This window comes from Hevea brasiliensis, chromosome 10 (assembly GCF_030052815.1).
Source record: "Hevea brasiliensis isolate MT/VB/25A 57/8 chromosome 10, ASM3005281v1, whole genome shotgun sequence".
NCBI classification, from domain to species: Eukaryota; Viridiplantae; Streptophyta; class Magnoliopsida; order Malpighiales; family Euphorbiaceae; genus Hevea; species Hevea brasiliensis.
The window spans coordinates 4,143,037-4,163,121 of record NC_079502.1 but is presented as its reverse complement, the minus strand read 5'-3'; the positions used below and the strand labels follow the sequence as shown (position 1 = coordinate 4,163,121).

At 31.3% G+C, this 20,085-nt stretch overlaps 1 protein-coding gene and 1 long non-coding RNA gene across 10 annotated transcripts; both read right to left on the bottom strand.

Annotated features, from left to right (window-relative positions):
• Positions 1–7: 7 nt before the first annotated feature.
• Positions 8–2,251, bottom strand: LOC110645905 (uncharacterized). The gene has a single exon (XM_021799168.2). It carries the CDS (start codon positions 1,884–1,886, stop codon positions 45–47), a length of 1,842 nt encoding a protein of 613 aa, XP_021654860.1. The 5' UTR covers positions 1,887–2,251; the 3' UTR covers positions 8–44.
• Positions 2,252–8,425: 6,174 nt separating this feature from the next.
• On the bottom strand, positions 8,426–12,882 carry LOC110645912 (uncharacterized). 9 transcript variants are annotated; one of them, XR_009140594.1, is made up of 7 exons: positions 12,697–12,876; positions 12,474–12,524; positions 11,693–12,343; positions 11,535–11,606; positions 9,581–9,843; positions 9,066–9,147; positions 8,426–8,959 (listed from the first exon to the last, which is right to left on the bottom strand). It is a non-coding gene; the product is annotated as an uncharacterized LOC110645912 (long non-coding RNA). The 9 variants fall into 9 exon arrangements; XR_009140591.1 differs by having other exon boundaries at positions 11,535–12,343; XR_009140590.1 differs by having other exon boundaries at positions 9,581–11,606.
• Between the last annotated feature and the right edge of the window lie 7,203 nt (positions 12,883–20,085).

Sequence of the window (20,085 nt, the reverse complement as noted above, 5' to 3'; positions counted from 1 at the left end):
CACAAAAAAAAAAAAAAAAAAAGTCGGTGGCCCTAAATGTAGTGTCAAGGCACAAATGAAAACCTTTGAGAATGAGCACTAGTGTGATAGAGATTGATGTGATAAATAGCCATAGACACCAATTCTCTCAACTCAGGATGTTGTGCAAGCACCGTCCGGTCTACTCCCTCAAGGGCAGTCAACACCCTAGCTTGTTCCAAAGCTTCATTGTTCCCAGCATGTAATACAAGATGACATAGGAGAATCAATCCATGAAACTGTGCCCGTTCATTCCCTCTCAGCAATCTCATCAAAGGTAGTACACCATTGAACTCCACTATTGCCTTTGAATGAGCATCACACAGAAAATTCTCTGAACAAGTGAACTTCCCCAGTGCAATGGCAGCTTCTGTTGCCACTTCCTGGCTCCTACTACTAAGCTGGGCAACTAAAGGACCGATAACTCGAGTTTCCCTAGCCGGAAAAGTTCTAGCCAATGAACCAATCGATCTTATGGCTGGAATTTGCAACTTTGGACTGTCCGATTCTTTAATCGCCCTCAAGAGCTGATCAATAACTGCCTTGGCAGCAGGGGAATTAGTCTTAAAAGCTGCACGTCTAAGGTCGGCATTGGATTCAGCTGCCGCAGTTATCTCCTTTATAGTCATCAAGCAATTGTATTGCAATTCCCCTTCTTCCATCTCGACCAATTTCGCCAAACAAAGCAACCCTTTTGTCTCTGTTATTCTCTTACTATTTGACACACTTCCCCTAGCAAGCATCCACAAAGCCTCTGCACAACTAATTTTCAACTTAAGCTTTACTTCAGGCTTCTCATTTTCCCTCCCTTTCCTATTTCCACCTCTACTACTCCCCTCCGAGTGAAAACTGGAAAATGAAGTCATATATGGCCTATAATGATGGTTATTCTTCGACCCATTTATCGAATTTTTCTCCATTTCTTTGTTAATCTGAATGATAGAATGAATACTCTGCTTACCCAACTGAACCATTTGGTCATCAGAGAAAGTCTCGAAAGATAGCAGCGTGACAAGCGGTCGAATTACATTCTCCCTTGCGAAATCATCCTGCGCAACGGAATCGTTTTCTGCCATTCTTGCCACCAAACTGGCCGTCAGAGTCTGAACCCTCATTGGAGAATCTGCCAGAACCTTCACTACAATGGGAACCCCTTGTTCATTCACAATAGTCGTTACCCTCTCCTGATCATTAGCCAAGTACAGAAGCGCAGTGGCACCCGCAATTTGCGCCTCCGGCGAATCAGTCTCCTTTAACAGCTTCAACAGCGGCGGAACGCCGGCTTCTTCCACTATAATTTGCTTGTTTCGATCATTATCTTGGGCAAGCTGGGCTAGTTGATTAGCAGCTTCAATTTTTTCAGGTAATGGGCGGACATGAATAGAAGCGATAGAGGACCAAACCCAAGCGAGAATTGGATCGTTGCTTGCAATTGGCGGAAGAGTAAGATCAATACCAACATCCTCACCCGCAGCGCCATTTCCGAAGCCTAAGATACTCTCGAGCCATTTCACGTCACCAACAGAAGCTTCAAGGAGATTTTGCACTTTCCTGAAATCAGTGGCGCTGATGATCGTAACAACCCGGCGCAGCACATTCCGGCGCTTACACTTGCGTACTAGGGTTAGGGCACGGTCGAGATTCTTGAAAACCTCGGCGATAATCCGACGAACAGGCCGCTCATAGAACGATTGAGCAGAACAGGTGAAGCGGACAAGTAACCGCAGCTTCTCAGCGAGCATATCGGTGTAATTGCCGATGGTACTACACTCTAACTTGAAGGAATCAGCCTCCTCAACAGCGGAGCGGACTCGCTCGGCGAGTAGGATCGGGTAACTGAGTTCCTCGCCGATTCGCTTCTCTTCCATGAGAAGGTCAGGTGGGGTGCGTCGGTGACTGAGTAGTTGAATGAAATCGGCAAGGGGGTTTAGTGTTGTACCTTGTTTCGATTGGGGGAAAGTGCAGGGATAGTCAGAGAAAGAGAGGAAGGAAAGGGAAGGAGGGTATGATGATGGATCATTTGGGTATTATGGTTGGTTGGTTGACTGGTTCATTCTTTGGTCGCATGTTTGCGTTGTGTGGGTTATTTGATTTTCCTGGGGAATTGTGTTAATGCTTGTTTGTTTACTCTCTCTCTCTCTCTCTTTCTTCTTAGACTGAATGGAAAGCGCGTGGAACGGAAGAAAAAGAGTAAAAGACAAGTCAAAAAAGAAGCCTGGAAATTGGAAGGAAGGAAATATAACAGTCGCCAGCGTAACCCTAATTGAAAAGGCTGGGGAAGTGGAAAATTTTAGGGCATTGTTTGGTTGGATAAGTAGAGTAAAAATGTAAAATTTTATGAGAAGTCTTGTACTCTTTATTTGGTTTATATTATCAAATTAATTTTGTCATTTTATTTCACGTTGTAAAATAAATAATTTACTTAAATAGAACTTGATTGTCTTTTAATTTTTTACAATTTAAATTATATTATAAATATTATTATCTTTTATAATTAAGAAATAAATTATTTTTTAGAAAGTTAATTTTTATAATAAATACTAAATTTATATTATATTTATTAGGAAGTAAGTTTTTTAGAAATATACTTTTAGAAAACTATATACTTCCTAAAAGTAAAGAATTTTTAAGTTTTAACCAAACAAAGTATAAATTACTAGTGCTTAATGTAGGAAAAAAAAAAGGTTTCTTAAGTAATTCAAGAATAATTTTCTTTTAAATTTAAAAAAAAATAACAATAATAAAAAAGTAATAATAGCAATTTAAAAGATAATTAATTGTTCATAATAAAAAGTTATTGAAGCGGTAAAAAAAGTGTGGCAATGGGAAGATTCATTGCGATTACGTTATCTGTTGACCAGAGGAAAAACACCTGCAATTTCTCAATAATCATTCAGTCAATAGGTGGTCAAGGTCGCCCTTCCACCGTTCATTTTCAAGCCAAATCGTCACGCTTATTTATAAATATTTCAAATAAATAATCATAAAATATATAAATATTATATTACTTATAAAGTGGGTGCTTGATTTTAGATATACGCTTCATAATTGTTAGATATTCAAATATAATATCAAGTTGTTGTTAAAAGAGGAATATTATTTTTTAAAATATATTAATTCGATAAATAATTTAAAATTAAATTTAATAAATTTTTAATTTTAAAAATACTAAAATAGAAAAATATCCATTTAACAAATTTTTTCTAAACTATTTTTTTTAACAATAAGCAACTAATAGATATCAATTCTAGTTTGTATTTAAAAATTATTTCACATCAATTAGTATTTTATTTTTTATTTAGATAATATTATCTTTTAAAAAATTTATTAATTATTAACAATAGTTTTTTATATAAATAAATTGTTATATAAAAATATTATAAATATAAAAATTATAATATTCATTTTAAAAGATCTAAAAATATTATATTTTTAATATGTTATATAATAAATTAATAATTATATATTTATTTTAATAATAAAATAAATAATATGATATATATTCTTATTAATATTTTATATATTTAGAATAATAGTAAATACTAATAGCATAGAATATATTAATTATAATAAGCTATCAATTATTAACAATAGCAACGAGTGAGCAGATTTCGGTTCAAATTGAAAAATCGAATAGAATTGAATCGATTTGATTCAATCGATTCGGTTTAAAATTCAATTGATTCGATTTGATTTTATATTATAAAAATTTTAATTATTTCGGTTCGGTTCAATTTTGAAGAGAAAAAATCGATTAAACCGAACCGAATGGTAATTTTATATATTTAAATCGAATCAAATTGAACCGAATTGATTTTTAAATTGATTTATTTTTATAAAAAATTTATGAATTATATTTAATTATATATATATTGTTTAATTTCAATGATTAATGGTTATTAGGTTGAAATCAAAATCAAAATTAGACCAAATAACTTAAAAATCAAGTCTAAATTAAAAAATCAATTAAAAATAAAAACCAATCGATTTGAATCAAATCAAACTGAATCAAAATATAGTGATTTGATTGGATTTGATTTTTTATCTATTTTGATTCGATTTAATTTTTAAAATATATAATTCGATTTTCATAATTTAATTCGATTTGATTCGATTCGATTTGAACCGAATGTTCTTCTCTAACAACAGCTACTCATTATTAGTTATGAGCCTATCAAACGGAACAAAATTCACATTGAACAACTAATATTCAAAAATTATGATCGAATATGAAGACTATAATCCGACAAATGGACATATTGATTCACCGAATCCCAATGCTGGGATAAGAAAAAACATTTGTCCCGCCACATAAACTGGATCATCACAAATAACATTTCAAATAAGTCTTATTTTATTATATTTTCACATTCTTAATCAACTCAACTCAACTCAAATAAGCCTTTATCCCAAAAATTTGGAGTCGGCTATATAGATTTGTTTTCTCCACTCTAAACAATTTTGGGTTAAATCCTTAGAAATGTGTAATGCTTCTAGGTCATGTTGTACTAGTCTCCTCCAAGTTAATTTAGGTCTATCCCTTTTTTTCTTTCTATCCTCTAACCTAATGTGCTTGTCTAACTGAAGCCTCCGTATGTCTACGCTTCACATGACTAAACCACCTTAATCTCCATTCTCTCAACTTATCCTCAATTGGCACCACTCCTACATTTTCTCTAATACTCTCATTACAAACTTTATCTAGTCTAGTATTGCCACTCATTCACCTTAACATTCTCATCTCCGCAACTCTTATCTTAGACGCATACGACTCCTTCAGTGTCCAACACTCACTACCATATAACATAGCCAGTCGTATGGCTATACGGTAAAATTTTCCTTTCAACTTATTGAGAATCTTGCGATCACATAAAACTCCCGAGGCACGTCTCCACTTCAACCATCTGGCTTTAATCCTATGACTAACATCCTCCTCACATCCCCCCATCTACTTGAAGGACTGAGCCAAGATATTTAAAGTGATTACTTTGGGGCAGTACTACTCCATCCAAACTAACTCCTTTGCTATCACCAGTTTGGCTTTCACTGAACTTGTAATGCATGTATTCTGTCTTCGTTCTACTTAGCTTAAAGCCATTTGACTCTAGAGTACTTCTCCTAAGCTCTAGCTTTCTATTGACTCCTTCTCGCGTCTCATCTATAAGAACAATATCATCCGCAAACATCATGCACCAAGGAATACTCTCCTGTATACGTTTCGTCAATTCATCTAAAACTAATGTAAAAAGGTAAGGGCTTATAGCTGATCTTGGTGTAATCTAATTGAGATCGACAAATCTCTTGTGTCCCCTCCTACTGTGCGCACAATAGTAGTTGCTCTTTCATACATATCTTTCAATACTTGTATGTACCTAATAGATACTCTCTTTTGTTCTAACACACTCCATAAGACATCTCTTGGAATACTATCATAAGCCTTCTCCAAATCAATAAAAACTATGTATAGATCTTTCTTCACATCTCTATATTTCTCCATCAAGCTTCTAATGAGAAAGATCGCTTCCATAGTTGAACAACCGGGCATGAAGCCAAATTGATTGAGAGAGATAGAAGTATCATGACGTAGTCGATGCTCCACAACTCTCTCCCACAACTTCATAGTATGGCTCATGAGTTTAATTCTCCTATAGTTTGAGCAACTCTGTCTCCCTTATTTTTAAAAATAGGTACTAAAATACTCCTCCTCCATTCATCAGGCATTTTCTTGGAGTTTAGAATCTTATTAAATAATTTAGTTAACCATGTCACTCCCATATCTCCCAAACACTTTCACACTTCAATTAGTATTCCATCAGGTCCACAGGCTTTACCGACTTTCATTCTCTTAAGTGCTTTCTTTACTTCTAAAGATCTAATCCTTCTAGTATAATTCACATTCTTTTCTATTGTTCTATAGTATATATTTACGCTATTACCATTTTGGCTATTATTAAAGAGATCATTAAAATAATTTCTCCATCTTTCTTTAATGTTCTCATTTTTCACCAACATTTTTCCTTCTTTATCCTTAATGCACCTAACTTGATTGAGATCTTGACATTTCCTTTCTCTCCTCCTTGCTAATCTATAAATATCTTTCTCCCATTCTTTAGTTCCAAGTTTCTCATATAACTTTTCAAAGACATGTGCTCTTGCTTGACTAACTGCCTTTTTTGCCTCTTTCTTTGCTATCTTGTTGTAACGATCGGGAACCAGCCACTAGAGGAATTGTCCGCTTTGGCCATAAGCCTCACGGTTTTATCCCATAGGTGGAATGGAGAACTTCCCAGGAGGTCACCCATCCTAGGATTTCTCTCAAACGAGCACGTTTAACCCTGGAGTTCTTCCAACTCTCCAGGCCATTCCACCAAAAGGCGCCTCTAGTGATTAGTTCCCCCATCTTATATATCATTACTTTTGAGCCCAAGACCATCTCCGTGCTTTGCCGATGTGAGATTTGCCTAAGGGACCTTTCTCCCCCCCTTTAGGGACTCAGCGTCCTCGCTGAGGTTTGCCCCACCATCGCCCAAGAGGACACGCGAGCGGCTCTGATACCAATTGTGTTCTCGCAACGAGGAGCCCTAGACCCGGGGGAAAAATTATAAAATAATTTTTGGGACTCCAGAGAAGGGTTATTGAGGTTCCCATGGCAGTGAGCTGGATCTTGATGTCACAAATTGCTTTATTTTGATTTTTCTTTTCTTTTCATCACTACTCAATTTCAATTTAATTTTTAGTAATGTTTCTTCATATTTTATGTCATATTAATTATTTACTTAACTGGACAAGTCGGCCAAAAATCACCTCTGAAGGCGAAATGACCAAAATGCCCTCCGTTTGGCTTAACGGGTCAAAATTGTCTGTACCAATTGAAAAAATTTCTAAGTATTTTCTTGGTGTACTGTTCATATGCCTCATTATTATCACATTTAGGTAATTTCTTATACCATTCCCTTTTTCTCTTCACTACCTTTTGTACTTACTCATTCCACCACCATCTCTCTTTTGAAGGTGGTCCATGTCCTTTAGACTCTCCGAGTACTTTTCTAGCTACTTCTCTAATCTTTTATGTCATCTATATCCACATATCATTGGCCTCCATATCCAGCTTCTATGCTTCGGACTCAAGAAACTCATTTTTGAACTTTAATTATTTTACTCCTTTGAACTCCCACCACTTTGTTCGAACTACACTATTTCTTCTGACCTTACTTGAATTGTTCCTAAACTTGACATCCAAAACCACTAACCGATGTTGACTTGTTAAAGCCTCTCCTGGAATGACCTTGCAATTATTGCATAGAGTTCCATTTGTCTTCCTGGTTAAGAGAAAGTCGATTTGGCTTCTATGTTGCCCACTTTTGAAAGTCACTAAATGTGACTCTTTTTTTATAAAGTAGGTATTTGCTAGTATTAGGTCGTATGCCATAGCAAAATCTATGATACTTTTTCCTTTCTCATTTTGACTGCCAAAACCAAAACCTTCATGAACATTCTCATAACCTTGCCTATCACTTCCTACACATCCATTCAAATCTCCACCAATGAAAAATTCTCTTCATTCGGTATGCTTTACATTAAACCATCCATATCTTTCCAAAACCTTTGTTTACTCTTACTATCTAGTCGTATTTGTGAGGCATAAGCACTAACTACATTTATTGTTTCTCCTTCTAGTACTATTTTTACTAGTATAATTCTATCTCCTCCTCTTTTCACAGCTATTACAGCGTCTTTCAATGTCCTGTCTATGATTATGCCCACTCCGTTCTTGTTTCTCTCCTTTCTGGTAAACCACAATTTGTACCTTGAATTACCCACTTCCTTACTTTTCTCTCTTACCCATTTAGTCTCCTGAATGCAAATAATATTCACCCTTCTCCTTTCCAAGGTATCCACAAGCTCCATTAATTTTCCTGTAAGTGATCCAATATTCCAAGTACCAACCCTAATCCTCCTCCTATCTTGTTCCTTCTTAATTGGTCTCCTTCTATGATATCTTTTATTGTTTTCTATGTCAATTTTGTGTTCTGTTCCATTATCTATTTTACTATTTGTCCTATGAACTAACTTCTTTACCCATACCCGTCCATGATTTGGGAACCCTTGCTCACTTAACACCACACCTGGGCGCCGGCATGGCGCATCGCTTTCTGTGAACGCCCTACACCCTTGCATATTTCTCACTACACCCGGGCTCAGATGTAGAGCGTCGTAAGTAGAGGACGCCCCAACGTTTATATCATTTGAATCCATATCATAAGGTGTGATAAAATTTTTACGCTAGTTATCACCTATCGCAACCCTCCTCCTTTATCCGGGCTTGGGACCAGCTAAACGCAAACTACTTAGGCGGAGTTATTTCACATTCTTAATCAAGCTAAGATATATTCTAGCCATTTCAGTATCTTATATAAACAATCTCCATTACCGACTTGACCTGCAGCAGCAGAATGCATTCACTTCGTACATGGAGCATGTGGGCAAGGAACACATGACATGACAACTCAAAAGGTATCATGTGCCTATGACAAGACAAAACTACATTATCAAGGCAAAAGCTACCACACCATGATAGACATTTTGAACATATATGTGACCATCATAACAAAGGTGACATTCCAAATAATATGATACATCATACTAATCAAGTAGCATGTTGCTGGAAGTTGAGCCAATGGCCATAGTCCATTCTGGATAGGATTTGCTGTCATTCCATTGTCCTTGACATCCAAATCACTTGAACTTGGGGGAACATCCATTGCTGGTACGCAGTTAAAGAATCTGTGTGGCTGCGTCACAAATAGGGTAAAGAATAACACAATTGTAACTCTACTATTACTGCATTAATTGCACCTCAAATGGTCATCATTCATTTGTTTGCCATTTGATTATTGTGGTGTGACTCTAAGAATCCCGGCTTTAATTACGAGTCCTGTACCTATTAGAACAAGGTGATATATAACTGAAATAATGTTTGAAAATAAGATTTATTATCAAGGACGAAACAAATTAACAAATTCGTAAAATTATGATGAGCAATATACCATTGGCATAAAAACAATGCGTTCCACTGTCATGACAGGTCAGTCTTCCAATCAGGGAATGTGTGTCACTCCAGATACATTCCTGAAATAATTTTATATAAATGATTAAATGTTAATATATGAAGATACATCTGCAGCTTCAAATGATCTAAATTCATTTTCATAAGAATCTATGCTAAGCTCAACTGACTTTTTTAGCTTTTTTTTCTTTGTACATATAATCCACCATCAGATTATAGAATCCAACCAGGTATAATGCAAGTAGAGCGTGTGCTCATAGCTTCATATGCATGCACTATTAGTACGTACAAGATACTCTGATGGGAAAATGAAGAAAGATTTTCATCACCTCTCCTGTCCCACTTCTATTCAGAACAGGAAGCAGCCCTTATTTTTCCATAAATAATGAACATACACACATAACTCAGTTTTTACTACTACAGAAACAGAAGTATATATGATGCTATATAGTAGAAGATGAGATAGGAGGAGGAAACAAGAGTGGGTGAACTCACTATGGAACTATATTAGCAATTTTGCTTCACCCAAGTAGCCAATCGCCCTCCTTCAAGAGGATTTTGATTGGGAAACTATCCTCCAGGATACATTTCATCATATGAGCATGAGGCACTACCCACAGATTATGTTTCAAGAAAGCAGTTCTTCTTAAGAATTTTGCCTCTGAACCAGCCAAAGGTAGACAATTTGAACCAGGTACTAATTTGTAATTGTACCGTGTAAGCTGCCCAGTCCGATTAACGGTTCTTGTGTTTCTGATCTGAATTACAAAATTGGTAATGCAGATTAGATATGGTAATTTATCCCAAAAGGGAAAAGAAATGTGAAAAGGCAAATTCAAACAAACCAATTATGCAACCTACACAGCTCACATTCCAGGAACTCCATTAACATATCAAGAGAATAGGAAAAAAATTATGTTTTGATCTGTAGATAGAATGATATATCAAAGAGTAGAAGGTCAGAAACCTAATCACGATAGCAAACATAATGTTTGATCTGTATAATGGAGATAGAATAACATATTAAAGGGTAGAAAGTCTGAAACCTAATCACAAGTGTTTCAAGAGAACAATATGAAAAAACAACAACAATCTGAACAATTATTGCCAGCACCAAAGTAGAGGACCATCTTATTCTATCCCATCTTCTAAAGAGAATCAATAGACCTTCCAATGGATCAGAACATCAACTCAAACTGAAAGTTCATTCATTCAGCAAACTCCATTAACCAACAGTAAACATGGGCTACAATCTAATGGCCGCAAGATTACCTTGAATTTACCCTACAGCAACAGGGCATTATCCCTCTCAAACCAGCTTAAGAGACAATTCATTAAGGTCTCCAGATGATTTCAAACCAGTTTAAGAGAAAATTCATTGAGAAGCACCATAAACAGGGTCCATCTTGAGCAATACATTAAACTACAGTTCAAACTGGTATTTACATAAGGGTGAGTGAGTGTATGTGTGTGAACAAAAATAAGGTTATAGGACTACAGAGAAATAGGAAAGCTAGTCATGAAAAAGAGGAAAAGAAGGAAAAAGCATGTTGACAATAAAGCCTAATGATAAAACCGTATGTGCCACAAAAAAGTGTTGACGGACCAGTGCATATAATCCAGAAGCAACGGTTGTACGATATTTTCTTACTTCCCCAGATTGCAGTGCTCCTAAGCTAAGAATTCCAGTGAGTTTAACTTAAGCTTCAATTTTCCCATCCTAAAACAGAGAGAATAACTAGCTTGAAGATATTAAAAAGAAATCTTCCTTACAACTTCACACAAAAAGCTAAAGAGATAGCAACTGGTAAAAGAGTTAACATCTAGCAAAGGAAACTATAGAAATGTTCCTCACTCAATGACCTCATTTTGCTATCAAGAGGGCAGCTAAGCTAAGCCTTGTTTCTGCACTCAGAAAGCTTTGCATAAATTTAAGAAAAGAAATTAATTGATTAGGAAAGATATTAAGCCATCAAGCCAATTTATATAAACAAAGCAGAACAGAGAAACCCCAGAGGAATTCAAGTCAGACACTGACTTGACTGATAAAAATGTCAGAAGAAATCCATACACATAATTAGCCACGGTGCATATAAGAAAACTGACAGCCTTCTAGAACGTCAGACTTCTGCTAATCCTGTTCTTCAATCCTAATGCTTCCATAAAATTCCATCATCCTCTTAATGTAAACGAAAACAGTTCTCATTTGTTTCAACACCTCCGGTGAAATTTGTAAACCGCGCATCAAAGTACTTGATGAAGACAAAACAATCACAATTTTGCAGCATAACAGTTATGTAATTACTCAGTATCTTCAAGTCAATTAGACAGGAAGATACACATGATTATGTAACCAAAAAAAAAAGCGCTTCACCTTTTTAAGAGAATGTGCATTTTTACCCAACCACCATCTCAACAAAACTTAATATGTGGGCCACAGATCTCCTACCTCAATTGCCATTATATACAACAGAATAGATAACTAAACTGCTCTGGGAGTGAAACCAACACGAAAATTCCACTGCCAGGCAAAAAGAAATCAATGATAAGCATAACACATTAACATAGACACCATTTAGTGATGCACTTCCATAAAGAAGCAAGCACCTTCTGCTACTGAACAAAGTGTCCATCAACACAAAAGCTTGGACACACAAAAGCTAGGACCTTCAGGCTGAATGAACTGTAGAGGTTTCAAATCACTTCTATCAACACCTCCTCGAGATTCACCAGCAGTGTAATTTCTTAAGGGATCAGCTGGTGGTAGAGGAACAAGTTTACAGTCATCAAATTCAATCACCACCATATTTTTCATATCAATGAGAATATGGATTCCTTCAACTGGACGAGTATAGCCATTTTCTAAATCATAAGGGTCTTACCTGAAAATAGAGTAATCACTTCATTTCTTCCGTTGATAAATTTCTAAATCACAATGAGCAAATTACAAATACCAGCGACAGGTATCTTCAAATTTCGCTAAAATGGCATCTATCTTGAAAAATATGAAGTACACAGAAATCCACCAGTAAGCTATTACTGCTATTTAACATTAACCTACTACCTATAAACCAACAAAACAGGTAATCAAAAGTTATTTTGTGCTTTCTGTGTATTTTTCAAAACAGAAAGGTGTTTGTGAAATTTGAAGATACCTCGAGATGGTAAATGCAATTTACCAAATTATAAGCCGCAATTCAAGATAAACATAGCTGCAATTAACCTCAGGAGTTGCTCCAGCTGCCCTGACAGTTGCCACTGCAACAGAAATTTTAGCAGCTGTTAAAAGGGTCCAAAGGATCCTATGCAAGAAAATAAACAAACATAATAAGCAAATTTCAAATAGGACTAATATTATCAAACAGTAAGATAATGTAGAAGTTCACACCACAACTCCCAGTGTTGAAGTTTGGACTCCCTTCCCAGGGTTAACTGCTTTCTGTAAACCCATTGGATTGACAAGAAAATAACCGGATCAATCAGGCGTATCCTTAGATGAATGTAAGGAATAAAGGAACCCCAAAAAAGTAATTTAAGAAAAAAAATACAATGTATGTTACATTTCTTAAAAAGAGGAACAAAAAAAATCAAAGTAAGTGTTTTGTTATTACTTTTAGCAGAAGTGGGGTTAGGTGGAGGAGGATCATTGACATTGAGGGACTTAACAGGGCAGATCAGGGACGACATGGTAGCTGCTCTCTTTATGATCGGATCCTGTGGTGGGTCAAAACTTCAGATGCAGTAGCAGCAGCGGTGGCAGAGGAAGATTTGGCGGGAGTGCAACAAGAAGGCGTCGCCTTTTCCCAAGCTGTGACCATTGTAAAGGGCTAGCAACTTCGCCGTGTCCACCGTAGCACTTGTCACTGACATAAAGAAAATATCATTATTTTTTATTAAATATTTTTTAAAATTATTATATATAATTAATTATTAATATTTAATAATTAATAATTAAATAAATGATTGATAACTAAAAAAAATATTAATAAGGAGAAAAAATGTTTTCAGGGCTCATCAGCCTAGAGCTCAGATGTGTGTGCCCAAAGCATGTACCACCAGATGGGCTGCTCTTTCCTAGTTTTTCAGAAGTTATATATTATATATTTACTTGGTTGTTTTCATTTTTGTTCATAAAGTTAATAATTTGAAGGAGAAATTATTAAAATTTCTCAATTTTTTTTCTTAATTTTTTATAATACTTTCATCCTTCAATTAATTAAAATATTATTTAATTTAATCACTAATAGGATTTTGAAAACATTTAGCTCCTTAAGTTTTCAAATGAAACTGCTTGTTCTTCCCTGAAAAATGAAAAAATGAGTGAATAAAATCACAATGAGGGATTAAAAGTTATTTTAGTTATAAAATGAATATTTTCTGAAGTTTAGGGATTACATAATTTAATTTTCAAAAAATAATAAAATAAATGTGAATTTTGCTACATATCAATCAATTTTAGTTATTTACCCTAATTTAAAGATGTTATATATTAAATTTTATTAGAATAATTACTGAATTTTTGGAGTAGCTAATAATTTTGTAATCAAACTCTTATTTTTTTATTTATTTGATCAAAATTGAAATTAAAACTTAAAATTTTATAGCTAAATGACTTAAAAACCTAATAAAAATTAATGCGGAATGCATATCTTAAATTTCATATAAAAATATATTCCTAATTATATGATAAATCATTGTCTAGACCCGATGAATTATGAATTTAAAATATAAATATATGATATTCATATATTTAATAAATAGATTTTACTATACATCTTATATCTTATATTTATGATAGACCATATTTAAATAAAAAAAATCTTATGTTCCATAAGAGAAAAAAAAAATGAAATTAAGGCCATTTGCTTTGTAAAAAATATATATATTTTAAATATTTTATATTTTTCAGTATTTAGACACTTAAAAAAATAAATTAATAAAAAATATTTTTTAAATCAAATAGAAAATTTATTTATCTGAATTTTAATAATTTTATTAAAATATAAAAAAATTTATAAATATGTAATACATAAATACGTACCATTATTTTTCATGAAAAGAAACGGAGTCTAGAGCTTAGTTATAAATATCAATCATGATAATTTTTAATTTTTTTTTTAAATTGAGATAAAACATCAATATTCTAGAAATAAAATAAAAATTATAGTTTGAGCGTAGAGAGGGCAAGAGAGATTTCCATCCTCTTGCATGTGCTAGCTTCTTGTGTTCCAAAAAAAAGACGACAAAGAATATCAAGAATGGTATGGTGTGTCAACATCTGTAGAGATATGGTCCCCTTCCCATGCAATTTGAACTAGTTGCTCTATGTGTTTGCGTCTTGTCATGGTCCCCTGTTGATTCATTGCTTCTCAAACTAACATTCCAAGGGGAAAATTCCAAAACCTTTTAAGGACTAGGGGTTAGCATTCAGTTCTAATTGAACTGAATCGAATCGAATCGAATTAAATTATAAAAATCGAATTATATATTTTAAAAATCAAATATAATCAAAATATATAAAAAATCGAATCGAATCATTCTATTTCGATTCGATTTCATTCAAATCGATCAATTTTGATTTTTTATTATTTTTTAATTTAGACTTAATTTTCAAGTTATTTAATTTAATTTTGACTTTAGTTTGAACCTAATAACCATTAATCAATGAAATTAAACAATTTATATATATATATATATATAATTAAATATAATTCACAAATTCCTCATAAAAATAAATCAATTCAAAAATAGATTCAGTTCGATTTGGTTCAATTTGAATATATAAAATTATAATTCATTTCGATTCGGTTTAACTGATTTTTTTCTCTTCAAAATCAAATTGAACCGAAATAACTGAATTTTTTATAATATAAAACCAAACCTATTGAACCAAATTAATTTGATTAAATTTAATTTTTCGGTTTGAATCGAAATCTGTTCACTCTATTAGGGAAACTTGACCGTTAGTTTTCCCCACACTTTTAAAAGCCGTTAGGTAATGTTCTGATGGATGTTTTAATTATTAAATTTTAAAAAAATTAAATTATTTTTAATAATATCTAATTTGAAAAAAAAAATCCAATTTCAATGTGACTCTAAATAATTCAGGATACCAAGAACATAGAGCAAAGCAAGATTTAAAGCACTGAATTTATATCTATTTAAGCGCAAGGTTACCATCTTCTCTTCAAATTCAAGCTTCGGAAGATATACATATTATGAAGATTAAAGATGCGCTTCTGCTAATAATTTAAATTTTTAGCACAATAATAAGCATTTGATGCTATAATTAGAATCAGAGCCGAGTCATGAGTTCGATAGAAGAATTATTATCACTAGTGGTGATATTTTAATGGGCCAATGTTGCTGCCCAAATCCCTTCGACCCATAACACGATGATAAACGCTCGAACAGTTTTATTCGCAAAAAATAACTTATATATAGAAAATATTTTCTGTGGAAATTATTTTATAAAAAATAAAAATATTTTCTATTATTTGATTGTAATGTCAAATTAAAAATATATATTTATGTCATACATATACAAGTGTTTTCATATTTTAATAAAATTATCAAACTTACTCTTTTCAAGATTTTTTTTTTAAATTACTCAATTTTTTCACTGATCAAGAAAATATTTTTTGTTTATTCATTTCCTGAATTCCTCAAACACTAGAAAAAGTCAAAAATGCTTTCAAGAAAAATTTTTTCACAAAATAAATGGAGTCTTAAAAAAAATAAAATAAAATTCACATGTTAATTAACTCAATAGTCTGGATTGCTTGTTATTTAACATTAAGTTGTGAATTTAAATCATCTAACTTGCAAGATTTATTTTTAGGAAATAAATATTATTTTTATAACAAGAGACTAAACAGATTACTTTTTTGTTAACAACATTTTACATTTTTTTAAATTCAATTTAAATAGTAAATTTAATTAAATTACAAGAATGTTATAATTTAAATTAAAAAAAAGGTCATTTCATGCCAATTCAGTAATTAAAAATAGGACTTTCTTAATAGTAGGATTAAATAGTAGACATAGGGATATTATAATTTAACTTAAAACCACAAATTAAAATTAATCATTAATTAATTTCTCACTGAGAGCTATCACTAGATTAATATTTTTGTTTTCTTTTGTGGTTTTTTTTTAATAAACTATTAGATATTTGCGTCTATTCAAAATAAATTGGAGTTTACATTCTCATATTTGTGTCTATTGGGAATGGATATGAAATTTCTCTGAAATATCGAGGTCAAGTCCTCTATCTCCTTACTAGGGTTTTGTTTTGTTTTTGTTCCTTGCGGTATTTGATGAATTGCCAAAATATAATGTGGATAGTTGACCCCATTTAGTTAGAGATTTTGGATCTTCAAGCAGGGATAATGATTTTCTATTAATCGAGTCTAATAATGCAGTTGTTTCTTCATTGAAGCTTGCCAATTTAAACTCTTTTGCAGTCACATAGATAAAAAGTTCTCAAAATGACAATATTGTAAAAATTTTCTTTTGTCATGCAAAATGAAAAATGACTAGTTATTACTCGAAAATTTATTTTCCTCTATCACATAATCCCTAAATAGAAGTTTTCAATTTTCTTTTTTTATATATTTTTTCTTTATAAAAGATTATGTTATATTGATACTTATTAATAAATTACCAAATTAAAAAAAAATTATAAACAAGCAAAATAAACTAAATTACCATAAAACCCCAAATTTAAATATAATCTTATGAATATATAAATCCATGTATTATATGACAAAATTTATCATAGTAGTTACAAAATATAATTAGTACTTAAGAATATCATATTATTTCGAATACATGATTAAAATTAAAATTAAATTTTAAAAATTAATTTTCATATTTTATTAATGAATTCCATCAAAAATTATTATTAATTTGTAATTATTACAAAAAATTAAATAATGAAATTTTTATAAATAAATTTCTTTAATGGAATTCCCCAAATATTTATCTAATCTGTTATTTAATAATTGAATTTTTTATTAAAAAAAAGAAGAGACGGGGAACATTAAAATAGCTATTTAATATTAGATATATCCACTGCTGTTTATTTTGATGATCAATTAATTGAATATATATATATAAACTACCAAATACTCCTACACATGTAGGAAGTCAAAATCATCTGATGTTGTTGTAAATTTTTGAATACTTAGTTAGTATACGATGATTATCTAGTAGCTACTCTGATGTTCAAGTCAGCAATGGAGTTTTATCAAAAGATTATAGAATGTATAATGTTTTTTTGAAACTTTCATAATATAATTTATACCATATTTTGAAACCTATTTATATAAGGATAAATAATAGTCACCTTCAATTCCGTCCAAGATCTTCGCCTTTTTCTTATTTTTATATTATGTTATACACATTAATTATGTGCTTGATCTCAAACACAATCTCCGGCATGATATTTGACGTGATTTTCGATTGTTTCAATCTCTAAGGTGTTGCTTTTTATCAGTGTTCTTGAATCTAAATTTTGTCAGAGATCGCTCTGCTATTTTGGTTTGGATCTCGATATGAATTCAAAACTCGAACCTAGATATTTTGAACTCACCAAGCTCGACTCTTTTAGTTGTAGGCTATATCACTATCCTAGCTATTAGAAAGCTTCACTAGTGAACTTAAAACACACACACAGCTTAATCGTCGAGACACTATACAACTTTACCGAATACCTAAATCATAACGGATACAAAGATCGAGGAATAATATATTTTAAAATATAATAATAATAATATTATTATTATTATCATCATCATCATCATCATCGTTGTCGTCGTCGTCGTCATCATCTAGTGTCTTTTTTTTTTTAATCAGAAGGCCGGAAACTTTAGCTGGGAGTTGATCTCCACTTCTCCTCTTCCGTTTATTACAAATTGATAGTAACTTATAAGGCGACAACCCGCAAGTGGGATCCAATCAATGAATGATTTTGGGTGTTGGTCAAGGGTGAGCATTTGCTTAACTGAATCCAATCGAGCAGAATTTTCAACTATTTAAATTATTAATCGATTTCAAAATTATTAATTAAATATAATTGAAATTGAGAAAAAATTAAAATTAATCGAAACTAAAAATATTCGATCAGTTATCAGTTATAACCTAATTAATTAAAATAAAAATAAAATATATATTTTATATTGTTAATTATTTAATAAAATATTAATAAAAATATATTTATATTCTTTTTTATTTATAAAAAATAATAAATATGATTTAATATTAATAAGATAATAATTTTAAGTTAAATATTATTATAAAATCATAAAAATAATAATTATAAATAATATAATATTAATAAAATTATAATTAATATAATAATTAATTAAAATTCAGTTATTTCGGTTAGTTCGGTTACCAAATTAAAGGTAACCAAACTGATAACCAAAAATAAAAAATTTTTATTATTACTAATCAAAAACCAAATCAAACCGAATTGAATTTACTCTTACCGAAATAATCGAATTTCATCGATTCGGTTATTCTATTATAATCAAATAATGCACACCCTAGTGTTGGCACCCAAAGTTACTTAAAAAAATAATATTTTAACTAATTCAATTTAAGCTGTAATTAAAATGAATTACAATCTAAAATTTAATCCTTATTTTTATATATATATATAATAGTTTAATCATAATCTGAATAATTCTGAGTAGGAGGAGCATTCGGTCGGTTCGGTTCCAAACTGAGTCGAACACTAAAAATTGAAATACTGAATCACTAAAAAAAGTGAGCCGATACAAACTAATTACCTAAAAATAACAAAACTGAACCAAACTGAAAAATAACGGTTTGATTCGGTTTCTATTACATTAAACCGAAACTATTAGAATTTTACAAAAGAAACTATTTACATCTAATAAACAACAATTTATTGATAGCAATCATAAACCCGCTTATAAAAAAACATGTTTATAAATATCAATAATATATAAAATTTCATTCAAAAGTACATAACATATAAATTCACAAGTCCATAAAATTGTAAATCTGTATTACATAAAATATACCATGAAATTATAAATCTAAAATACATAAAAGTCCATAAAAATAGCAAGCATCACTTTATAAAAATAACAATCCTAGGCTGAAAAATCACTTGTACCATTTGTTATTCAGTTTAGTTGATTTTGTCGGTTTTAACCGATAAAAAATCAAAGCAAATCGAAAACTAAATAAACTAAAAATCTCTAACCGAACCGCACTAACAGAAAAAAAAAAAAAAACCAAACCGATTGAATCAAAATGATTCAGTTCAATTTAATTTTTCGATTCAAACCAAAAACTACTCATGTCTAATTTTGAGTCAAATAATTGCCCGCCTCTATATACCAAAATTCTAGAAAACAATGACATAAATTGCAAGATCCGAAGAGATGGTTGCCATTTCTATATATGTCATTTTGTGCTGCTTAGCGTTTTTCCTTTGTTTTTATATTCTTGTTTTGGAGGTTCTCTGCCGTTATATGGAGTTATCCAATATTAAAATCTAACTCTATCAAGTAAGAGATATGTCTTTAATTATTAAATAAAATTAAATTATTAATATATCAATTTTTAATTTCTTAATTAATCTTAGAAAATCTATTTTAAATATTCAAACATATAATATTAAAAAATCTAATTATTTTGAAATTATTAAAATTTAATTTAATTTTTAATATCTTTCAGTTAAAAAATTTTTTTTTCAAAAAAAAAAAAAATACTGATCTCCTTCTAGAGTTTAGTTTTTTTTTTTTTTAATTGGGTATGTCCTTATAGTTTTAATTTAAATTTGTCATGAAGCAAAAATAATATAAGAATAAGACAAGATATATATATATATATATATATATATATATATATATATATATATATATATATATATATATATATATATTAATGATTAAAAATGATTTTTTATTTATTTATGATAGAGTTATTTTAAGATTATTTTATATACATTTAAATTAAAT

What these genes read in the sequence shown, in the direction of transcription:
- LOC110645905 (XM_021799168.2), bottom strand. Translation starts at nt 1,886, where the DNA reads ATGGAAGAGAAGCGAATCGGCGAGGAACTCAGTTACCCGATCCTACTC.